Here is a 25,016-nt window from a genome sequence, read left to right on the forward strand (position 1 = left end):
CAATCAGTCACACTTAGTAGCATTAGCTCCATCCACAACAAGTGTGGAGAAAATGAACAAACGAAGGATTGGGGTTGAGTCATAACTCCCCATCTATCTCTCTCTCGTTCTCATCTATTATCTTTTGAGGTTTTCCCACAAAACCACTTGACTTCAAGACTTTGGTTAGCCGGGTGACTTGGCTACAAGTGGTTTCTATGTTTCAGAAATCAATATTGATTTCATGGGTCAACACATGTTTCTGTTATGACCAGTGATCCATAAGGACAGTACTTACTTTTGACTACACATAACACCAGATATGATGGAATGCTAACATCAGTCTATATCTGCGATTTTTAAGGTGTAATTATCTCTTCGTATGAAAATCATATTTATTTACTACAGTACACAGGCTATAGTGAACATCTGCTCGGGGATTCTTCCCTAAAGTTTTGTGGTATTTCATCAGTTTAATCTTAAACTGTCCAACAGTAATGATGAGGCAATGCTAATCTCTGCTGGCTCCAGTTAGCCAAATCTGCTGGATTTACATCTTGTTCGTACTCATAAAAATGATGACCAGTAATGTGTCCAACAATGATTGACTGTGGCATGTTTACCTGTGAGGACAATGAAATTCAAAAAACATGTTTGTGGGTCATGATGTTTATTCAACATCACTGTTTTATGTTAAAATATATATGAACTTTTAAGGGAAAAAGTAATATAGAAAAGTACAAGAATATATATATATACACACACACACACACACACACACACACACACACACACACACATATATATATATATATATATATATATATATATATATATATATATATATATATATATATATATATATATATATATATATATATTCTTGCAATCTCTTGTATAATTTCTTTTTTACTTACCTGAATTTACTAAATTTTTTAAGGTAAGTGGTTGCAAACAATTTCTTTTAGCTACGTTTATTAAAATATTATTTCAGTGTACATGCAGTGTAATTACAATTAATGCAATTTAATTACATAATAAATATCATTTTTATCAATTAGTTACAGAGAAAAAAAATTGTAATTAAATTACAATTACTATAATATTCATATTTTCTCGCGCACACACACACACACACACACACACACAGATATATTTGATTTCTTTGCCAAATTTCTCTAAAACATGAGACAACAATGTTTTATGAGTTTAGGACACATGCTAATTCTTTAACTGTTTTATTTCCTTATTGGGTTTATGTACAGTATATACGTTATTTGATAAGATTAACTGATTTTTTCCAAGGCATTGTTGGATGTCAGTCTGTCCTGTCATATGCTAAGATTTAATTTCAAAACAGTATCATAGCTGTTAAAATATTTCATGTTATGATTTTAAATTTGTATTTAACCTAAAAACAATTTCAAAGTAAAAAGAGGTGCTAACGTCTGATTTTGCGATGGCTGTGCTTCAAAATTAAATTATGATAATCGTAATTCAAGTGATTTGGATAGACGTACAGTATTCAGTAGAGAATACTGTAAGACTTTAAAATGACTAACCGTTGAAAACATTGGTTAGGAAAAGTAATCAAATATAATTATTTACATTATACTAATTACTGCATTTTAAATAGGGTAACTTGTAACCTGTAACATGTTAAATTTCCAACGTAACTTTCCCAACACACTGCATTTCTCTTCACTAGTGTACACTTTTATTCCCCAGATTGTATTTGTATGCATCGCAGGCCAAACATCTATTCTCAGATCCACAAATGTGGACTCTCTCTGACTTCCAGATCACAAACACACGTCCCGTCCGCTCCTGCACCCCTCGAGCGTCCACCAGCACCCATTTCAAATCAGCTAAGGAGCTTAACCTACCATAAAACCTGTCCTCTCAAGATAACAAAGACCTCGAATGAAAAGAGGGGGAGCAGGGGAAGAAAACAATTAGCCGCTTGTGAGTCTGTGGGAGCCGCGCGGGGCCCGACAACGCCTCGGATCCGGTGCCATATGGTGGCTGCTCTCTGGATCCAGCTCTGCCTAATTACTGACCCCAGTGTGATTTACTGGTAATTAGAGGGCTGAAGTCAGTGATTTGCTTTTTTTTCTTTTGATTTGTGTATCTATCTTATTAAAGTCTTAAGCAGTGCAAGGTCACACACAGAAGCCAGACAGCAACACATGCCATCTTAAACACGTTTCTCCTGTTTCTTTCATTGATCGCTCGTCGTAAATCACCATAAAGTGATGATTTAAATGCAAAACGCTTTGTTTTGACTGAAAACAAATCAATATCTTGAGTCGGCTGATGCGAACTCTTCTCTAATTGGTTTGGTTAAACTCAAGCGATGAATGATGGGCAGACAGCATGCCGTCTGATGAGGAGATGATCTCTGTGAACCAAGAATCCTCCTTAATGCTCGGCTGGTGTCTCAGTCCTTCTGACAGAGGTCTCTCTGTTGACCCAAACGAGTGTGTAAAAAGATTACGGCCCCTCGAGGAGCAGACGGAGCCGTTTGAACTATGAATTGGAGACTGGAATGTAGTTCTGTTGCATGAAGATCTTGAAACGCAGACCTGTGTGAACAAGAATGCCTGTGTATTTGTGGTTTGCATATTGGCATATGTGGCATAAGTTAGGTGTGTGCTGGAGTGTGTTGGGCAGGTGTGGGTCCTGGGAGAGTGTTGCCAAAGTCCAGCATGTTTACTAGACAGTGCTGTTTTTACGTGCAAAGGAGTTTGAATAGTTTGTAATAACATTTTGATTTCTTAAAGAAGAGATTGTATTTGTTACTGAAGGTAATATTAACAGAACAGTGTTGTGTGGATGTAGTGTATTCTGTTTTTGTTAAGAGTGACTGTTTTCACAATACAGCATTTAGAATGTAGAATTCTTTTTTTTATTATATTTTTAAATATACAAACATTTAATCTGGGTGTTTCCCTGCTATTTACTGACATAAAATAGAAAACTGAAACCAAACATTTTTTTTTTGTCTAAATTAAATTAAGTGATTCCATTTTTTTTTCTCCACTGGTTCCTCATCTTTACTTTACAAAGGTATAAATGCTTGACAAATTCTAATTATTCATAAATAGTGGAAGTGAGCAAAATCACTGCATAAGATGCACTGATATACATTAATAAAGAAGAAAAAAGAATAAAGTGCTTTATAAAAAAATAGAAAGAGACAGATTTTAAAAATAAAATAGTTAAAATAAAACAAACATACAAACGAATAGCAATAAATACAAAATAAAACTAAAATCAATAATAAAATGAACAAACAATAAAATTAACAAGCAAATAATAAATAAAGTCATTTTGGAAAACAAAACAGAACTAAACAAACTTCCGTGACCCTACAGAAGACTAAACTAAACCAAAACAAAACAAAACAAACAAAAAAAAAAAAAACAGAAAAAAACAAAACAAAACAAAACATCCATGACCCTACATAGGACAAGTGCTCGGGAAAATTTATTAAAACAAAGCAAAACAAACAAACAAAAAACTATTCACAACCCTACAAAAGACAACTGACTGAAAAAAAACTAAACTAAACTAAAACAAACAATAAATAAAATAATTTATGAATTAAAACATATGAGACCCTACTACATAGGAAAAACATTTTGGAAAATAAAATAAAATTATATTAAATTAATAAATGGGTAGCACTTTATTTTACAGTCCTGTTCCTCATGTACATACTATGTACTTATTATAGTAATTACAATAACTATGTAACTAACCCTGAACCTACCCCTATCCCATGTAGTTACCTTGTGTTACCAGAACTTTCTTAGATAAATACACTGTAAGTACACTATAAGTACATGTTAGTACACATACTGTAAAATAAAGTGCAACCAATAAATGAATGAATGAACGAATTAATGAATAAATAAATAAAATATAAATACTGCAGGCCTTCATATGACAAGTGATTTGGTAAACAAGACAGCAAACAAAAGCGACTTTGCCGTGTTGATCTTGAATGGCAGTGTTTACCCGACCTAAGCACTCACTTCATTGTGTCTTGTTGTTTGTTTTCAGACAGCGTGTTGCCTGAGAGAGCGAGCGCTGAAAACAGGAGTGTCACAACATGTGACTGTGAGCTTCCAGAAGGAAAGCTGGGCTCATGACACATTCCTGCGGATGTCATGTGTGAGTGACACACCTGAGCGAGTGTGTGCTTCACAGCCGGCATTAGCTGCGTTTATGTAACTAGCAGGTGGCAATAACGTATAATGTTCCTAGTGGCTTTTTAGGACAAGACTTGCTTAGATGAGCAGAGCAGATATTACCATAAAACAAAGAGATTAGACTGGCCTAAAAATAGCAGGAATATTATACACTATGACTGATAAGGTTTATCAGTAACCCTCTAAGTTCAGTTTATTAGGATGCTGGTTAAGAGTGTTCAAATGGTATTTCATAAACATCGTTAGTGCTCAGGTTCTGTATCAATACAACCCATATGGGCATAATGGTGATTAAACAAACAACAACAACAAAAAAAAAAAAAAACAATCAAACAAACAAACAATCCTTCCTTTATGTATTTTTCTTATTTTCTTTTTTTCTAGTTAGTCATAACCCAAAATATAAAACTATTTAAAAAAAATAAAATGTATAGCATATAAAATAAAAAATTATAATATCCTAAAATTACTAATAATTCAATAACATTTTTATTATTTTATTAAACATTAAATTGTTTTTATTTTAAAATAAAATTGTAAAATAAATAACAGGTGTAAACAATCTATTAAAATGTATTTATTTTTATTTACTTTTTATCATATATATATATATATATATATATATATAAACATTCACATAAACAGCATATATTTTGGCCAGATGATGATGATGTTTTTATTTAATTTAATTTAATTTTAGTTTGATACTTCTGTATTGGAAACTAGTTAGCCATAACAACAACAATCAGTTTAATAATATAAACAATTAAAACTAATATGAAATAACATAAAATATGAAAATTATACTAATAATTACTACAAATAAAATAATATGAAATGATAAAATAACTCAAATAAAATGACAACTCCCCGTAAATCTATAACTTAGATTAGATTAGATATCAGACATTTAGATGATTGCTAAGATAGTGGAGTGGTCATGAGGCTCATTTAATGTGTTTAGAGTCTGATCTGTTCAGTGCTGACAGTGTAACTCTGCAGCTGTTACATAACCGTACGCTGAACGTCTCTCGTCTGACCAGATCATGAGCTGCAGCACAACACATTACACATACGTCTGTGGCAACTGTGACTTAAAGCATTAGCCCAACAACTGAGGAAATAGGGAAGTGAACATATTTTGAAATGTCTTTTGTTTTTAGTGCTGTGAGGTACACTCTAAAAATGCTGAGGTGTGAACTTTGGGTCAAGTATGGACTAAACCAACTTTGGGGTTAAACGTTTTATGTAAAAAATTTACAGCTGGGTTAGACCATATACCTAACAATGGGGAAATATATTTATGAAGAAACATTTTTGGTTTTAACTTTACCTACACTGTACAAATGAACTGTAGAAATTGTAATATTAATAGAAAACAAAAAAAAAAGAAAGAAAAAAAGGTTAACTTCTTAAGTATAATGTACAGTGAGTTTGGAGAATTAAGGAGAATTATATATTTATATATTAGATATTATATGTATATGATACATTTAAAAAATAGTGTTTTGTTTGCTTGCTTGTTTTTATCAGATATGTACGATTTGGTGTTTTATATAATATTAATATGGTACATTTTACAAGGCATTATGCATACCTTCATGGAAAGATATTGCAGTAAATAGTGGAAAATTATTACTATTATTATTATTTTTACAATGTCACTAGAGTGTTTTGTATTATATTTATATTATGCATTTCACGATACATTATGCACACCTATATGAAAAAAATTATATATATATATATATATATATTGATTTATTTTCTTGCATTTTGTGCATTTTGAAAGTTTGGTAGTTGCAAACTATCTAAACAAAACGATGGCTTAGGGTAATGAAAACCGTCACTGATCGTGCCGCTGGATGAGAACAGTGCTCGGCTCACGGAGAGTTCTGGCGCGAGAGCGGCGTGCAGTGAGCAGTGATCGCTCCGCGCGTGTCACAGAGCGCTCGTGACCCAGATCTCTGACAGTGAACAGATGCTGCTGCAGCAGCGCTCAGCGCTCGACGGATCACCGCGCATTACCGGCCAGCACGAGCCGAAGAAAGCACAACATCAATAGAGACGGGTCGTATTTACACAAGAACCGATTACCTGAACATTTTTAAATATTCTTATGATAGATAGATAGATAGATAGATAGATAGATAGATAGATAGATAGATAGATAGATAGATAGATAGATAGATAGATAGATAGATAGATAGATAGATAGACACCGTATTAAAAAGTTGATGAATAAAAAATAATAATAATGAAAATCCCAAAAGTATTTAAATAAATACAGATAAATTAATAAAAAAAGCAATATAATATAATATAATATAATATAATATAATATAATAATACAGTGTAAATATGTTTGATTATTAATGTAAAAATATTGTAAAATATTGTAGAAAACACCCAAAATACATGACAAGTGACTATTGGTTGGTGAAGCATAAAATCAATAAAGACATGTCATACAGAGAAATAAAATAAATAAATTCAAATAATTAATTATTAAAAATACAACACTGTTCTGGAACCATGTGTAATAAAACCTTATATCATATTTTAAAAGCATTTGATGCATTACCATGGTCCTTTGATATACCATGATTGATTATCCTATTCTTGTACCAAGGTATTTACGTCACACTCATAGAAAATGATACTCAAAAGAAATGTATGATGCATCCTGCAAATCCCAACAAAAAGTTATTATACATATTATGTCATAACTATAATAAAAATGCAGATATAAAAGACACAATATTTTTTATTATGTGTATGGGAATATACAGCAGAGTGAGAGGCACCTGTGCAGTAGAGGAGTCCGCGTGTTTTCTGCAGCTGATCTGAACGTCCTTGAAGCTATATCGACAGAAGTTCACATCTCCGTGCATCACATAAGACGCTTTGCTTATAATCTCTCTGAATGTCAGCTCTTGTCAAAGAGTGCGGCTAACTTTTACAGCGTGCAACAACATGTGCCTGATGAAACACGGCGACTGCATCACAGACATTAGTGTGTATATTTACCGGCATCATTCACGTCTGATTAGGATTTCACTGCAGTACACTCACACTGCTTGAACCCCACATTCAAAACAATATTTATTTTCTTTACTTTTCACCCTTTTCTGATTAATATTTCTGAGAACCTCACAGAACAAGATCACATTTCACCAAAACAAAAATATCTACATTTAATAAAGAAATTAAAGCCACCTTCATTCACTCATTCATTGCAAATAAGCTCATTTGCCCCAAAGTTTTCATTACCTTATGCATTCGTTAATGGCAATTAAGCGAATTTCCCCAAAAATGGTTATTTACTTTCATGCTAATTAATCTAATTCCAATAAAATCGTATTTATTTATCATGGAAATTAAGATAATTTACTCAAAAACAAAAAACATTTACAGTTTTTATTTATCCATCCATCAATAAATGTAGTTTTTGTGACTCTTAATAATAACATATTGACTCTAATTTGATTCTTAGACTAAATATGCATATGTTTTACTGTATTAAAATGTTTACATTACTGTAACACATTGAAGGCATAATAAATTAATTTCCGTAAATTAATATAATATTTGTAATTTCAGTATTACATATTTAAATAATATAAATTATTATATTAATAGCAAAGCGATTGTTAGAATTTTTGGGCATTACGTTAATGAAAATGGCAGATGATTTGCTTAAAAATTCTATTAAAATAATTAAACTGCATAAATATAAAAAATAAGTAAAATTAAACAAAATAAATCATTATAAAAACAAGGTACATTTGCCTTAATTTCTTTAAATCAATCAACCAATCAAATCATGTCTTAATGACTGAAACCTGGACCTGCTATGGCTCCTGTGAAATCATGTGCACAGCTCTCAGTTTACAGCAGCTTTCTGAAGACATTGCCTTGATAAACAACACACAGATCACTGAGCAAAGCAACGGGATTACCGCTCGACGATACGGATGCGAGTCTCTAACAAAACAAATGCAAACAGATCCTTCTGTATACGAGCTTATGAAACAAAAGACATCTAACATACTTTTATATCTGTATATAAACCAGAACAGCCACCTACTCTATTTGAGTTCAGAAAAATCGTTCTATATGATTTATGTACTTATGCATGAGTTTTAGTACAGTTAGAGAGTGAAGCAATGCAGCTGTCCTTCTTACATTACGGCTTATGGCATACAGTTGCCAATAATAGTTTATAATCAGGAAATTAGTAACTAATAGGCTCTGAAATGTAATTAGGGCCATTTATCATATTCAGAAGAGGCCCTAATGCCTGGCATGGTGGAAGAAAGCCAGAGATTTATAAATCGGTGACTCATCGAGATTAATCTTTCTGTTTGGGATTAAACACATTGATGGACATATGCTGCGAGCTGTTATGAAAACTGGCACAAAGCAACACGCCTTGCTTTAGCACTAATTAATTAATAAGATTATTAACTAGATTTCCGAATATTCATTAACCAACAGAGAAACTGCAGGTCGCTTGCCAAGTGAGGACGATTTGGCGGGAAATCTCTTTGCTTTAGTACAATAGCGATAGCAGACAGTCTTTTGCTGACAAGACGTACATAATATTCAGTTCTGTAGGATGATATTTTATCATCAATATACAAGATATGTTTATGAGAATGTTTTACTGTAATAAACAAAACTGTAAGTCATGCATGAACCTCACAAAACATGTCAAGGCAAAAAATAAAATAAAAAACAACAAGAATTGCATGTAATGTTAATACATTAATGTATTACATATTTCATATTATTACACATAATTTATCTTTTTATTTGTAATGATTGTGAATAAGTGTATTCTAAAAGAATGTTTCAGTCAGTGTTGATATTGGTAACATGATGGATGGATGGATGGATATGGATGGATGGAGGATAGATGGGGATGGATGTAGATGGATGGAGATGGATGGAGATTGAAGGGGATGGATGGGGATGGAAGGAGATGATGGATGTATGGATAGAGATGGATAGATGGATGGATGGAGATTGAAGGGGATGGATGGGGATGGATGGAGATGATGGATGTATGGATGGAGATGGGTAGATTGATGGATGGAGATTGAAGGGGATGGATGGAGATGATGTATGTATGGATGGAGATGGATAGATGGATGGATGGAGATTGAAGGGGATGGATGGAGATGATGGATTTATGGATGGAGATGGATAGATGGATGCATGGAGATTGAAAGAGATGGTTGGAGATGATGGATGGAAAGAGATTGAAAGGGATGGATGGGGATGGATGGAGATGATAGATGTATGGATGGAGATGGTAGATAGATAGATGGATGGATGGATGGAGATTGAAGGGGATGGATGGGGATGGAAGGAGATGATGGATGTATGGATGGAGATGGATAGATGGATGGATGGAGATTGAAGGGGATGGATGGGGATGGATGGAGATGATGGATGTATGGATGGAGATGGATAGATGGAGATTGAAGGGGATGGATGGAGATGATGGATGTATGGATGGAGATTGAAGGGGATGGATGGAGATGATGGATGTATGGATGGAGATGGATAGATGGATGCATGGAGATTGAAGGAGATGGATGGAGATGATGGATGGATGGAGATTGAAAGGGATGGATGGGAATGGATGGAGATGATAGATGTATGGATGGAGATGGTACATGGATGGATGGAGATTGAAGGGGATGGATGGAGTTGATAGATGTATGGATGGAGATGGTACATAGATGGATGGATGGAGATTGAAGGGGATGGATGGGGATGTATGGAGATGATGGATGGATGGAGATTGAAGGGGATGGATGGGGATGGAAGGAGATGATGGATGTATGGATGGAGATGGTACATGGATGGATGGAGATTGAAGGGGATGGATGGGGATGTATGGAGATGATGGATGGATGGAGATTGAAGGGGATGGATGGGGATGGATGGAGATGGATAGATGGATGGATGGAGATGATGGATGGAGATGGATGGATGGAGATTGAAGGGGATGGATGGAGATGATGGATGGTTGGATGGAGATGGATATATACCCTATATTGCCAATAAAATACACTATTTGCCAAAAGTATTGGGACACCCACATCTACTGAACAGGTTTGACTACTTTAGTAATTTTCATGAGTACAAATATTAAGCATATAATGATATTGTACAGATAGTATATCATTATATAATTACATTTTTAAATCTAAATAAATATATCTAATTTCTGACTCCTCAAATGGTTCCAGGTCACTCCAGGTTATTATAGACCCACATCCGTAATAAAGTAAAGGTATCAGGGGCAGTCTGGTCGTGTGGATTTAGGGGGACAGAGAAGGGCCAATGGAAAAGGGGCGGCACAGCTGCCTTCTGGGATTAGCCAATCCCTGCCATCTGTTAGCAGCAGCATAATCCAGTCAATGAGAAAATCAATTGTCTAAGTAAATATCAAAGGCTTGGAATCTCATTTTGGCAAGTAACTTAAACATTAGGAGGACTTAAGTTAAAAGAGCATGTTAGTGCTGAGCAAGGGATCGGGAGGATTATTCATTACGTGCAACTTGTTGCTGAATCGCCAAAAAGGATCAAGCTGTTATAAACTGAGAAAACAAAAAATTAACCCAAAGTAATAACTACTGCTGTAATAAATAAATAGGTTGCTACATATGTGGATGTTGTCTTTATAGAAAATATAAATAGCAATTTTCTCATTTCATTTTACATTTTTAAATAACATTATATCTTTAAATATTTTTAGATGTTAATTTAATTTCCTGAAATTCTTTAATATTTTAATAATGTCATATAATATAACTATGATATACATATAATATAAACTTTTATATAATATATAATTATATTAACCCCATCAGTTAATAGGATCTGCTGCTGAGCGGCTGTGAGACGGGATCTGTGTCGTAGTGCCAGGAGATTTTATTAAATGTGTAGATACTTCACATCAGCCGTTTACATAAGGTGACCAAACGTGCCATTTTCCCAGGACACGTCCTGGCCAGGAATTCTATGTTGCCTAAAATATCCAGGTTTTGGCTTTGGTTACCTTTTTTCATACTTAATGAAGGTAATGATCGTTTGACCAATAACATGCAGACATTGAACGTAATTGACCAATCATGCTGTGTGTGAAGGTGGGATCTACAGAGAACGGTCAAAGAGATGCAAATACGTGTACATATTAGTGTTGGACTTGAAGCAGCACTGAGCAGACCGATCGGTTCGACCGATGTTCAAAAGCACAAGAAGCCGTCTGCTCTCTAGGCACGTTTGGTCACCCTAGTTTACATCTTACTTTCTAAATGTGGGAAATCAGGACCAAACCTAACCTTTGTTAATGAAATGATGAACTTACTGAACGAGTTGTGCATTTTACATATGCCCCTTCGATAACAGCTTTTTTTTATATCCTATAATTTGTTATTCATACATTTTTAAGTGTGATTATTTAGCACCATTGCATTTAGGGATAAATGTATTATTATTGTTATTATTATGATTATATATTAACAATAATTTTTAAATATATTATTATTAGAAAAATATTTGTAAGTTAATACACAACTAAATAATTGTTGAATAGATCTTTATTAAAAAATCATTTTTTTTGTTGTTAAAGTCAGTTTACATGATAAATAATAAACTGATCAAAATATACAGTATTGAGCAAATTCCGAAGCAGTGTCTCAGTGCCCAAACACATCGCTCTTCAGATTTAGTGGCTGATCAGAGAACTTACAGGCCATCATACTCATGTCTGCAATGGCCAACAAACAGAGGCTCCGCCAGAATACCCCGCCTGCAGCAACACAAACAGTAAAGTTATCTAAAAAAACAATTGAACTAAAACTAAATTATTCTAATTAAGAATATATTTATATTTAGAGCCCAACCGATGTGTTTTTTTTTGGTGGGGGGGGATACGATAATAGGGAGTAAAAATATATAGATATCCACAAATATTCTTTGTGTATATTATAGTACAGTAACAGTCAAAATTTGGACACCTTCCCGTTCATGTGTATGGCAGAATTTCATGTGAAGTTCACTTGACAGGGCACTTACAATTGAATAAGACAATGCTTGAATGCTGCTGCCTGAACTAGACCTCCTTACTGAAATGAAAGTGTTGGCTGGTGTCACTATGGATTTCCACCAAATTTGGGGGATCCCTTCAGCTTGAGGAGCCCTCTCGAACACCACCCTGCGTGCATCGGTATCCCCCGGGATCATTAAGACTGCAAATTTAACCACCCCTAATTCCTGAACCCCGGGGGCTATTGCCGTGGAGGTGGTCTCATTCGAAAGAGGGCATTTAGACGTACACTCGATTCAGCAGTCGAGAGGGTTCCTCGAGCTGAAGGGACTCCCCCAATTTGCCGCACCGTTACGGAGATATGGGCGTTGAAAGTTTCAATGGTTTTCCTAATTTCCATAGAAATGCTTTAAAGCATTTCATCCAGGTCACCAGTAGCAAACAAAGGAGCACATACATGCAGGCTCGTATCGGCCGATAAAATCGGCAAACCGATATATCGGTCGGGCTCTAATATGTTTGTGTGCAGATATATATATATATATATATATATATATATATATATATATATATATATATATATATATATACAATGGTCAACATTTGAAGTAGATCAAAAAAAGTGCATCAAAAGAATCCTGAAAATGTATCACAGGTTCATAATAAAATGATTATATCAAACAATAAATGTTTAGTTTTGTATGCACACTGTACTTGGAAGAGATCAGAAGTTGATAAAGAATATTAAACAAACACATTTCCAATACCTTACAAGTTCACAGCGAAACTCCTTCAGACGTGGGAAGGCCAGATCGGCGTTCAGGGTTTTTTCTTCATTGCTCCACAACCTCTCCGCTGCAGCACAGGCTCTCGGCCTTCACAAACACACAAAACCATAAAGATCTACAACAGTGCAATAACTCATTCTGATCTGGACTGCTCTTCTAGTCATACCACAGGCGTGGGCTCAGATTGGTGGCGTCCACATATTCACCCCACATGGCAACTTCTCCACCAATCACCAACTTCTTCTGCTCATCTGTGCCTAAATCATAGAAAGAAACGGCACATATTTAAACAAGCACAACAGACGTGCGCTGAAAAAACACACCGGCACTGCACTACAAACAACATCAAGCAGTGGTTGATTCGGTGAGAAATGAATCATTATTTAAAATACCTGAAGGCATCATGAGTTCTCATTTATCGCCTGTTTGCTTTTAAGGACTGATATTTTATATTGAATATTGAAATATTACACATCAAGTGCAAGCGCTGGAGAGCGTCTGAACCCAGCATAGCATGCTGCTCCACACACCGGAGAAATTCTGCGGCCGCACTGCGTAGGAGTCACGCCAGTCCTGGCCGTAGCTGATGTGGTTGATGTACCAGGGCGCAGAGAGCAGGACCCTGTGCCCGGCCTGGGTCATCCTGCTCAGTTCGGCCTGGTATTTTGCACCCTTCCAGATCTCCAGAACAGTATCCTGTGGAATCTGAGACAGCAGCAAACACTGGGTGACACTTTCCACGCATTATTGGCCTCTAGGGATTTCCCAACCAGTTCTGCTTTACTTATCTGCATTAATGCAATGCTTTGAGGGTTTTACTGGGCATATTTTGAAGGGAGGACCAGAAAAATTAAAGAAGGAAGATTTTAAAAATGTTGCAAGCTAGATTCAAACTCAAAAATGCCAAAAGAGCACCAGAGCTCAATGCGTTAACTGCTAGCCCACAGTTCTGACTTTTAAATAACTTGCATTGATTGGTTTTGCTTCATATCTTCTGATAGAACCTACTTATGTCTAACGTGCCATCTGATGACAGTGTTTTACCTCACACTATAAAAAGTCGGCTCTTGATCGACACCTTCTGGTTACAAAGTGCAATGATCGCGACAACAGGGTTTCATGCTGCATTCTGAGGCATTTCGCATTTCATTCCCCACTGTATTAGTTACTTTGTTGAAGTGTTATTTTAGAATAGAGATACTATTATAGTTTTCCTTAATATTCTAAATTAGTTTCTATTTATTTATTTTTTGTTTTGTTTTTATATAGTGTAAAGTTAAAGTACTAAAACTCTAACAAAAAAAAATTATTATTATAATTATAACGCTAAATCGAAATATTTTAAAAAAGCTAATAAAAAAAAACAATACAAACATAAATAAATATTTATGTAAATATTTATTTAAGTCATGCTTATCGATGCACGTTTGTTTGATTCTCACAGCACAACACACTTTCACACGGGACGGAACGAATATTTAAGAGAGATCAGCACTACACTGACACACAGCACTGCAGTCTCTAGTGTTTGTTAGTGTTTTGCACTTATGCTCTGACCCCTGAATGCTAAGGGCCGCACGTTGTAGTAACGGGCCCAGCTGTGAGTGGGTATCGGCAGGTCGAGGTAGAAAGGGGCCGCCAGGATGACCTTTAACCCTGCCTTAGTCACCCGGCGCATCTTGCACAGGTAGCAGCCCTGCTTCCAGACCTCCACCACGTACTTAGATCTGGGCTAGAAGAGAAGCGTCTCATTCCCGTTACAATCACACACGGCTCTTTTTGACATTTAAATGCAAGCAGTGTGACTGTGTGGTAAAGCAGACTCACTGTTTTTACTCACTCGCTCATGGTAGTCAAACACGTCCTGCCAAACAATGGAGGTTTTGTTGAGAGCGGCGGTCATGTTCATTATACTGAAGAACATAAAGAGAGACATATAGTGGAAAACCAGAAACACTGTGTTCATGAATGTGCCAGTTCTTATGTTTATGCAGAAAAACAGTAAACATCCCCCCCCCATTGTTATTATCAGAAGACAAAACATTTAGATTCTTCACATATTAAAACAGAATTTTGACGGTTTCAAACAGATTTTAGATACAAATAATAAAAAAAAGTAAATTATTTAAAAAAAAAATGTAAATAACTTATATTTATTAAAACAAAAAAACAAAAACAACAAACTTTATAAATTAATTTATATATATATATATATATATATATATATATATATATATATATATATATATATATATATATATATATATATATATATATATATATATATATATATATATATATATATATCAGTTGGAAAGTATCATGAAGGAAAAGCAGTCAAAAAAACTATCCAATTATGCTAAAATGTGAATCATTTTTCAAAGAAATTTAAAAGAATTAGAATTTAAGAAAATGTATTAATTTTTAAAGAAATGAATCAAGGATGCATTAAAAAAGACGTAAACGGTTTTAAATACACATTTTTTTTTTTTTTTTTTTTAACTATTTATTTTTCAAAGAAGCCTGAAAGTAAATATGCATCACAGTTTCTTGAGAATCAAATCTGCATATTAGAATAATTTCTTAATGTGTCACTGAAGTCGCGAGTGATGATGCTGAAAACTGAGGTTTGACATCACAGAAATAAATGACTTTTTAACATATATTCACATAGAAAACTATTTTATTTAAAATTTTAATAATATTTCACAAAATTAGTGTTTATGCAGCCTTTGTGAGTGTAAAAGAATTCTTTTCTTTAAAAGGTACAAAAAAATCAATTAAAATCTTACAGACCCCAAACATTTCTGTACATATGAAGTTAGCTTTTTTTAACATTTCCACTCACCTCTCCATATAGAATGATTCCAGTTTAGTAAAATCCTTCCCAAAACCCATCTTTTCCATAAACTTCCGCACATTGGGATTCGACTGCCTGTTTGAGAGAATAACACTGCTGTCTTAGAAATAAAAACACCACCATTCTTGCTAATGCAGTCGAGCTCAAATGAGGCCCTCAAAACAAGTGTCAAAAAAGCTTACCAGCAGGCAAAACTGACCTCATCCCCTCCTAAATGAACATAAGAGTCAGGAAAGACAAACTTCACCTCTTTCAAGAGGCTTTCCATGAACTTATAAGTAGTGTCTACTGTTGGATCGACAGGTCCGAATGAACCAGACGGCACACTGCCCTTGTAACAGGGAGTCAAGAGACCTGGCTGTCCTGAGAACAAGAAACAAACGTCATTATTCTTTAACATTACTGGGGGTTAGGGTTAGGGTTTTACAGTATAAAAACCATTACATCTATAGAATGAACCCATAATGATAAGAATACCAGCGTGTCTGTGTGTGTGTGCGTGTGTGTGTGTACCTTTCCCCCATGACTGAGTGTGTCCAGGAGAGTCAAACTCAGGAACGACTCGAATGCCTCTCATTCTGGCATGCTCAATCACCCTCATCACGTCTGACGGTGTGTAGATGTGAGTGAACGGATGAAAAGCTCCCTAGAAGAAAAAACACAATTGTCATGTTATTATTAAAAAGTGAAAAAAAAAATTCAAAATTAAATTACAACTAAAAATATATATAAAAAAAGGCTTATCTGAAAAATAAAAAAAATACTATAACAGTATATTGATAAAAATTATAATAAAATACAAGCTGCCTTGGGTGTAACGTTTATATATATACAGCATCTTTAATGGAACTACAATTCATATAAACAACACACGCATATAACGTTAATCATTCAGAAGAATAGAAGCAAAATTGCTGTGTATAAAATAAGGAGTTAGAAATGTAGCTGTTTTTGAGGTGATTTTACAGCATCTCTACCTTATTACTGAGGTCAGGAAAAGTGCGGCTCTGATACGGGAAGGAAGGATCATCCACAATGTGCCAGTGAAAGACATTCAATTTACTGTAGGCCATTGCATCCTTTGAAAAACAATAATAATCATTTATTTTATTTCAAGGTTTTGGGTCAGTAAGATTAAAAAAATTTTTTTATTAATACTTTTATTTAGCAATGATGCATTAAATTGATCAAAAGTGACAGTAAATTAAAGGGACAGTCACATTTAATCTAAATGCTTTTTTTTTTCTATTAATTAAAAGAAATCTAGAAAAAAAACATAATGGTTTCTAGAAACATTTTTAAATATATTCAAACAGAAAACTGTTAGGTTTAAATTGTAATAATATTTCACAATATTACTGTATTTTTAAATGCAGCCTTGGTGAGCATGCAAGACTTCTTTAAAATTATTACAATTAAAAAAAAAAAAATATATATATATATATATATATATATATATATATATATATATATATATATATATATATATATATATATATATATATATATTTATTTATAATTAATACAATTCTATACATATTTATATAATTTATAATGAACAGTAAATACATACCAGAGTCTTCAGAATAGCATGGAGAGGTAAATAATGCCTTGAAGTGTCCAGTAAAAGTCCTCTGAATGCAAAACGTGGGAAGTCTACAATCTCTGTCTTGTTGATAAAATACTGCATGGAAAGATTGAGTTAATTTAACAGAGTATATGAACATACTGCTGCATTATTTATCACAAGCACATGACAAAATACTTTTCACACAATACTTACAGTGCCATAATCATCCTGGTACACAAGCTGACTGAAGGACTCCAGGCCTGATTTTCAGGTTTGATAGGTTGAAAAAGACACAACTATTAGGGTTAGTAGTTTAAATTCGAGCAAAGAATAAAAGAGACAATAAGTGTGAAGTCACACCTCTCAAAGCGCCCCATACAGACACTGATCTCAGAACAGCCTGGCCCTCTGACACACTCAGTGTATCTGCAACAACAGTACAGGAGTACAACGTCATTAGAAAACCTTATAGCATATTAGATGTCAAAATACATCCACAAATGACAAATTTTAAATGACTGGATTCAAAAGGCACTGAAGAACAGGAATGATTCCCCCTACTGGATGTGGACAGTGTACAGTAATTACGCCTTATAACTTAGTGGACTTTCTGTGACATGAATGGAGCAATTAAAAGGTCAAAGGTCACCAGGGGTTACTAAGATCGCATGATCAGGAGATACTCACAGCTCTCATCTGAATCTTCGTCAGGGTAGCCGTCACATCCTCTGGTTTTGACGCTCACCGATACGACAAAGGGTGAATGCTCCGACCACATGTACTGAAGCACATTTTCTGTTCCAATAAACATTAACATATCAACACAGATTGTTTTGTAGTGCAAATTTGTTTCATTTGATTATGAAGAGATATTAAGACGGCCATAATATTTTCAAGGAAAATTTTCTTTTACTGTATTTGCCATTTTTTTAATTTTTCCTGTTGTATTTTTCTCCTGGTTGAAAAATACATATATATAAATAATATACATTTATAAATAAATTATTTTCTCTCAAAGAAGTATTTTGTTCCCCTGAGCTCTGTGTATCACTAAAGTTTTGCATTCTCTCTCTAAATATTTGCATTCTATTGCTAAAGAATTGTGTTTCCCGACAAACTTTGGGTTCTCTCGCTAAATATTTGCGTTCTATCCCTAAAGTTTTGTGTTTTCTTGCTAAATATTTGTGTTCTATCCCTAAAGTTTTGTGTTCTCTCACTAAACATTTGTGTTTTATAGCAAATGTTTCGTGTTCTGTCGCTAATCATTTGTACTCTATCGCTAAAGTTTCACGTTCTCTCGCTAAACATTTGTGTTCTATCACTAAAGTTTTGTGCTTTCTCGCTAAACATTTGCGTTCTATTGCTAAAGTTTTGTGTTCTCTCGCTAAACATTTGCGTTCTATCGCTAAAGTTTTGTGCTTTCTCGCTAAACATTTGCGTTCTATTGCTAAAGTTTTGTGTTCTCTCGCTAAACATTTGCGTTCTATCGCTAAAGTTTTGTGTTCTCTTGCTAAACATTTGCGTTCTATCGCTAAAGTTTTGTTCTCTTGCTAAACATTTGCGTTCTATTGCTAAAGTTTTGTGTTCTCTCGCTAAACATTTGCGTTCTATCGCTAAAGTTTTGTGTTCTCTTGCTAAACATTTGTGTTCTATCGCTAAAGTTTTGTGTTCTCTTGCTAAACATTTGCGTTCTATCGCTAAAGTTTTGTGTTCTCTTGCTAAACATTTGCGTTCTATCGCTAAAGTTTTGTGTTCTCTTGCTAAACATTTGCGTTCTATCGCTAAAGTTTTGTGTTCTCTTGCTAAACATTTGTGTTCTATAGCTAAAGTTTCGGGTTCTCTCGCTAAACATTTGCGTTCTATCGCTAAAGTTTCGGGTTCTCTCGCTAAACATTTGCGTTCTATCGCTAAAGTTTCGGGTTCTTTCGCTAAACATTTGTGTTTTATCGCTAAAGTTTCGGGTTCTCTCGCTAAACATTTGTGTTCTATCGCTAAAGTTTGGGTTCTCTCGCTAAACATTTGTGTTCTATCGCTAAACATTTGTGTTCTATCGCTAAAGTTTCGGGTTCTCTCGCTAAACATTTGTGTTCTCTTGCTAAACATTTGCGTTCTATTGCTAAAGTTTTGCGTTCTCTTACTAAACATTTGTGTTCTATCGCTAAAGTTTCGCGTTTTCTCGCGAAACATTTGCGTTCTATCGCTAAAGTTTTGTGTTCTCTCGCTAAACTTTTGTTCTATTGCTAAAGTTTCATGTTCTCTCACTAAACATTTGCATTCTATAGCAAAAGTTTTGTGTTCTCTCGCTAAACTTTTGTTCTATTGCTAAAGTTTCATGTTCTCTCAATAAAAATTTGCATTCTATAGCAAAAGTTTTACGTACTCTCGCTAAACTTTTGTTCTATTGCTAAAGTTTCATGTTCTCTCACTAAACATTTGCATTCTATAGCAAAAGTATTGTTCCCCCAACAAACTTTGCGTTCTCTTGCTAAACATTTGTGTTCTATTGCTACATGATTTTATTCCTACAAGAAACTTTGCCTTCCATCACTGAAATGTTGCATTTTCTTGCGATACATTTGTGATATTTCTCCAAAGTATTGTGTTCCCGCTAGAAACTCTCCATTTAATAAAGTTTAAAAACACATCTATAGATTCATTTTATTTTCCTCTTATAACACGAAAAAATAAATAAATGATGACTTACAAGCTAAATAAAATAACATAAATAAAAAGAAAACGTTATAGGAAATATATAAAAACTTACTGGTCTAAAAAAATGTATTGGCTTTCCATTATACTTTTAAATGAAAAAGTTAACATTTGCAAACAGCATCAGTATACTGTAACAGCTCCAATTTAATGACATTTAACGACTGTTTTGGGTGATGTTTTTAACAAACTGCATTTATTAGTAATACATATTATTTAAAAACTTTATCATTTTATATTGTCAAACAAGTTTTACGTTGCCGTCCTGTTTACTTGTTACACAGTACACACATCCATCCTCCTACACGGAAGTATCTGTTTGACTCATTCTCAGGCATAACCGACCTGATCCTGTCGTGAAGTCAGGGAATATGATGGAGAAGTATCTTTTGAAAGCGGCATCCAGGACGGAGCATCCGGTCTGCGCAGCCGAGTCCCTCCCGTAAGTGAAGGAGAAGAGCCGTGGACTCAGAGGGTCTCTGTCCGGGGACTGATGGAGCTGCTGCGGCAGCGGCCAGACCCCATCCACCTGCTGCACCCACACAGCCACCACAGCCACTATTAAACACCACCGCACCTGACGAGACTGCGAGACCGAGCGGGACATGTTACCGGACACCTCGCTCGTGTTTCACAGCGAACTGCAGCTACACAACGAGAAAACATTAAAAAGCGCTGAGACTGTCAAAACACGAGTCATGTGACAGGACAGTGTTTTTGTTCACCTGATCTGAGGAGAGCTGGCTTCTCATTGGCTCAGCTTGAGTCACACGGTCTATTTCCGGGATGGTTTTCATAGGATCATCAAAGGGGAAGTAAATTAAAGAGATTAATTTACCGATTCCGATTCCTTATCTGAAGAAACTGTGAAACGCGAAAGGATTGTGAATAGTCTAATATTGTTTTATATTTTATTTTATCGCCCGTATGCAATATATTATTATTATTATTATTATTATTATTATTGTTGTTATTGTTATTAATATTATTATTAGTGGAAACAAGAAACAACCTGCGTTACATTATAATATTAGCCTACTTACATAATTGTTATTTATCACTGTGTTTATTTTTGTTTTGATCAAATATGTTATGAATTAAAAACTAAATTTAAGAGTCAGAAAAAGCCTCTAGAGGGCGTTATTATACAGCGAAACAAATTATTAAATAAGTAGACTTAAACCAACTTTTCAGTAACGTTGGGAAAGGTACCCTAAACGATCATTATTTTGGTTAAACGTTTGACTAATAACATTAAATGACTCCGTATTAAAACGTTTTCCTGTATTGTGACCGAGGATAGGACAGTACATCTAATAAGATCACTTGAACGACTTCATCTGATTTCAAGTAACCACCATTGAAAACCCAAAACACTTAAGTGGATTAAATTACCATCAGTCATAACACCATTGTTCCTCGATCAAAAGCAAACATTATGTAATGGCTATTAAACAACCATCCCTGGATAATAATAAAGCATTATCCAGGGTAGAAGTCAAAGCCCATGTGGCCAACCTAAACAGACACAACCTGTGTAAACGAAAAATAAAGCTTTGTTTTAAGCTTTACAGGTAAGAAGCCTCTTAAAACCCAAGACTTTCTTTATTCTGTAGCTGATAGTAATGTATCTAGTTGTTTGAGCTGACCAAGGCTTCTCAGTTAGATGTGTATAATCACTCTCACACCCCCTTTCCAATCTGGAAACCCCTCCCTGTGTGTAACCTTTGAATTTGATGTCACAATCAGCATCTACTCCCTCTTTTAGTTCTTTGAATGTCACTGGTAGAAATGCCAAATGCTGTACTGTACGTGACAATGACAAAATATGACTCATACAAATGCTCAAATAAGATTTCATCACTGTGATTAACATGCTTATAATTTTCCATGGCACTCAATTTCACAACGAGGAGTGGCAAGACCTTATTGACGCTTAAGCAATTTATTAATTGATCAATATCGTTTAAAGATAAATATGTATTTTAATGACGATTTTGCCTTAACATTTAGAATTATTATTATTATTATGTGATGGGTTTTGCAAGGTCCTTTCATTGTATTTGTTGTGTTTTGTTGACGTTTTAACAGAACCACACCCAGTGAAACCCGTGGAAACAGCACGCAAACTGCTTTAAGTTCTGGTAAATACACAAACACACTCAGAACATACTGTAAAAACAGTTATTGAGAATTAATCACAGCTTAAATCTACATAAAACGCCCCAGGCTAGGTGTGAGTTCATCATTATTGTTAATTAATAATAATAATAATAAAAGAGGTTATGTGAGTATTAGGAAGTTTCGTTTGTCCACTCAGTGTTTTTGTTGTTTGGACTTGGAGTTGGTGACACAACTGGACTTGCCAGTATTTCCAAATTATTACATTCTGAACTACTGCTTTTCATAATTGTTGCAAAATTTAGCTTAATTCTATATTCCCTTTTAATTACTCATTATAAACTGTTTTACAGTTTCTGTCTTCACTGCACCTTGTTAACCACATGTCTCATATCACTCAGGATCATAAAACGGTTATCTTGGTCTGGATCTCTGGCCTAGTAGTTTAATGTTTTGTCTTGATAGACACTGCCATACAATCTCTTCTCAAAGCATTCGGTAAAAAATAATACTTGGTCACAACTGAAAAATGAAATGTGTTTTATCAGACATTTCAATTAATAATGTGTACGTTAATCATAATTGCACATGTGCATATTGTAATCATAATAACTGCACATAAAGTCCATGTGCATTTATTTTGATTTATTATTCAAATGTATTTTTATTTTTAATGCTTGCATTGTTCTTGATTTATTTAACACAAAAATTTCAAAGAGAGTTCACATTAAATTGTCTAATGTCGAATTAATTTTTGTAACCACAATAATCATGTGCCATAACTAGGGTGGTGAAGGAATTCTGTGGTTACTGTTCTGTAATATAGTTCTGAAGAAACTAATCATGGCATTAGTCATATCCCTGAAAAAAAAAAATTAAGATTATCTAATATCATCCGCAAAAACATAAAAAAAAAAGCAAAACAAAACAGACAACCAGAAACACAAAAACAATAAATAAAAAAAAATCTTTAAAAAAAACTAAACTGACAAAAATACAACACAAAAACTAGTAAAACAAAAAAGCTAAACAGAACACAACCTTAAACAAAACACACAAAATGATAAAAAAACAACAAAAAAACAGGACCAAACACAAAAGTAAAAAAAACAGATAAGTCAAAAAACAAGCAAAGCACAACACAAAACAACAAATAAAAACTAAACAAAAAAACGAAACAAAAAATGTAAAACCTAACAAGAAAAAATAAACTAAAAACAAAAGATAAACAAAACGATGCTAAACAAAAAACAAACATAAAAACACACACACACACACAAAAGCAAAACAACAAAATAATACATGATCTCACAAAAAATCTATCAAAAACACAAACCTGCAACAAATATCAAAACAAAACAAAAAATCAAATAGCTAAATCAATTTAAATGAAATAAATTTTGAGGTAAATGATATTGAAATGATTTTTCAAGGCCATGCCATTTCTTTGTAATTGTTCATAAATTTTTTAGCAGTTTGTGAGTGAAAATGGTTTCCACGCCATTTTTTCCCCCAGTGTACAAAGACATGTATACCATAACTAATTACTTCTTTTATAATGGCAGATTGTCAATTTGTTCAGCCATACATAAGTAGTTGACGATTTTCAGACAGTGTCTTTATGCTTTGTATTTGTGACAGCAGTTTATATTAGCATACTGGATCTACAGCACATTTCACAGGGCATTCTGGTCTATTCGTATCTGAAGAAAGAAGAGTTGCCACACACCACGTTTAAGGTGGTACTGTACGTTGAAAATGCTTTCTCATAGGGAAGGGCAAGTGATTCTGCTTTCGACTGAAAGCGAATCCATGCCCTGGCCTCAGGAAATCTCTATTAAATATGTGACTTTCTTTCTCAAAGTGACTCACGTGTAAGTTCAGGACTTACCATCTACTGTAATCTGCAGCGGATGCCACCCGAGCTCCTGATGCTGTGACAAACATGATTTAAATAACAGCAGTGGACGATTTCAATTGAAATATTTCACTCTGTGCTCCAATTAACTAATGGCAATGATTACACTATAACACATTCAAATAAAATGGGAAACTTTGCATGTTGACTTAACAAAACCATGCCTAAAAAGATTAAAGTTCACCAGCCGAAGGTTAGTTTGACGTTGTATAAAGTCATATATTGTTTTATAGGACGCTCTACCCTTCAAATGCTTTAGGGTCCGTAGATTAATCTGGCTGGTCAGTGCACGTAATAGTATTTGTGGGGGTTGTAGGTTTGTCCAGCCCTGCTCGCACCCTGCGATCCTCCTGACGTCTGCATCACACCTCCACCTGCAGACTCGCCCATTGTGTCTCTCTCTTTCTCTCTGCTGTAACTATCTGACACATTATCACACACACCTTCTTAATTCAGGGGCTTGGTAACCAGAAAGGGATCCAGCAATGCACACACATGTATCTTCTTTAATGTGATGAAGGGCGTCGTCACTGCAGATTCTATAACTTCTTGCCTCTCTCTGACACCTGTCAGATTTCCACAAGCAATCTGCGAGACAGCACGCTCAATACATTTTCTCAGCTCTGGAATTAAACGCTAAATCCTGATAGGCCTACAGGTGAGTAAAGACACAGCCAAACACTTTCTATTTGTTTTCATCTCAGAATAAATTAACACTGTTGATGGCATATGAACAATGCATGATTCAGTTTGGTCAGTGAGCATGCAAATGTTGTCTGAACAGAA

General features: G+C 34.5%; 1 protein-coding gene across 5 annotated transcripts; it reads right to left on the reverse strand.

The window, feature by feature from the left end:
- Window positions 1–11,801: 11,801 nt before the first annotated feature.
- Window positions 11,802–20,934, reverse strand: LOC113043549 (beta-hexosaminidase subunit alpha-like). 5 transcript variants are annotated; one of them, XM_026202999.1, is made up of 14 exons: window positions 20,537–20,928; window positions 18,170–18,277; window positions 17,843–17,908; window positions 17,696–17,742; window positions 17,486–17,596; window positions 16,890–16,991; window positions 16,426–16,558; window positions 16,095–16,275; window positions 15,901–15,987; window positions 14,893–14,965; window positions 13,583–13,757; window positions 13,219–13,309; window positions 13,032–13,139; window positions 11,802–12,027 (listed from the first exon to the last, which is right to left on the reverse strand). In XM_026202999.1, the coding sequence occupies exons 1-14, from the start codon at window positions 20,796–20,798 to the stop codon at window positions 11,964–11,966; spliced, it is 1,608 nt and encodes a 535-aa protein (XP_026058784.1). In that variant the 5' UTR covers window positions 20,799–20,928; the 3' UTR covers window positions 11,802–11,963. The 5 variants fall into 5 exon arrangements, 2 of the variants coding, with proteins under 2 accessions (XP_026058784.1, XP_026058785.1); XR_003275744.1 differs by lacking the exon at window positions 11,802–12,027 and adding an exon at window positions 14,610–14,784 and having other exon boundaries at window positions 13,097–13,139; window positions 20,537–20,932; XR_003275746.1 differs by lacking the exon at window positions 11,802–12,027 and having other exon boundaries at window positions 13,097–13,139; window positions 13,524–13,757; window positions 20,537–20,930.
- Window positions 20,935–25,016: the final 4,082 nt, after the last annotated feature.

This window comes from Carassius auratus, chromosome 25 (assembly GCF_003368295.1).
Source record: "Carassius auratus strain Wakin chromosome 25, ASM336829v1, whole genome shotgun sequence".
NCBI classification, from domain to species: Eukaryota; Metazoa; Chordata; class Actinopteri; order Cypriniformes; family Cyprinidae; genus Carassius; species Carassius auratus.

What these genes read in the sequence shown, in the direction of transcription:
- LOC113043549 (XM_026202999.1), bottom strand. Translation starts at nt 20,798, where the DNA reads ATGTCCCGCTCGGTCTCGCAGTCTCGTCAGGTGCGGTGGTGTTTAATA. An exon ending in CGAAGATTCAGATGAGAGCT is followed by an intron (nt 17,909 to 18,169) that starts GTGAGTATCTCC and finishes CTGTTGTTGCAG; the next exon opens with ATACACTGAGTGTGTCAGAG. An exon ending in CACTCAGTCATGGGGGAAAG is followed by an intron (nt 16,276 to 16,425) that starts GTACACACACAC and finishes TCTTGTTCTCAG; the next exon opens with GACAGCCAGGTCTCTTGACT.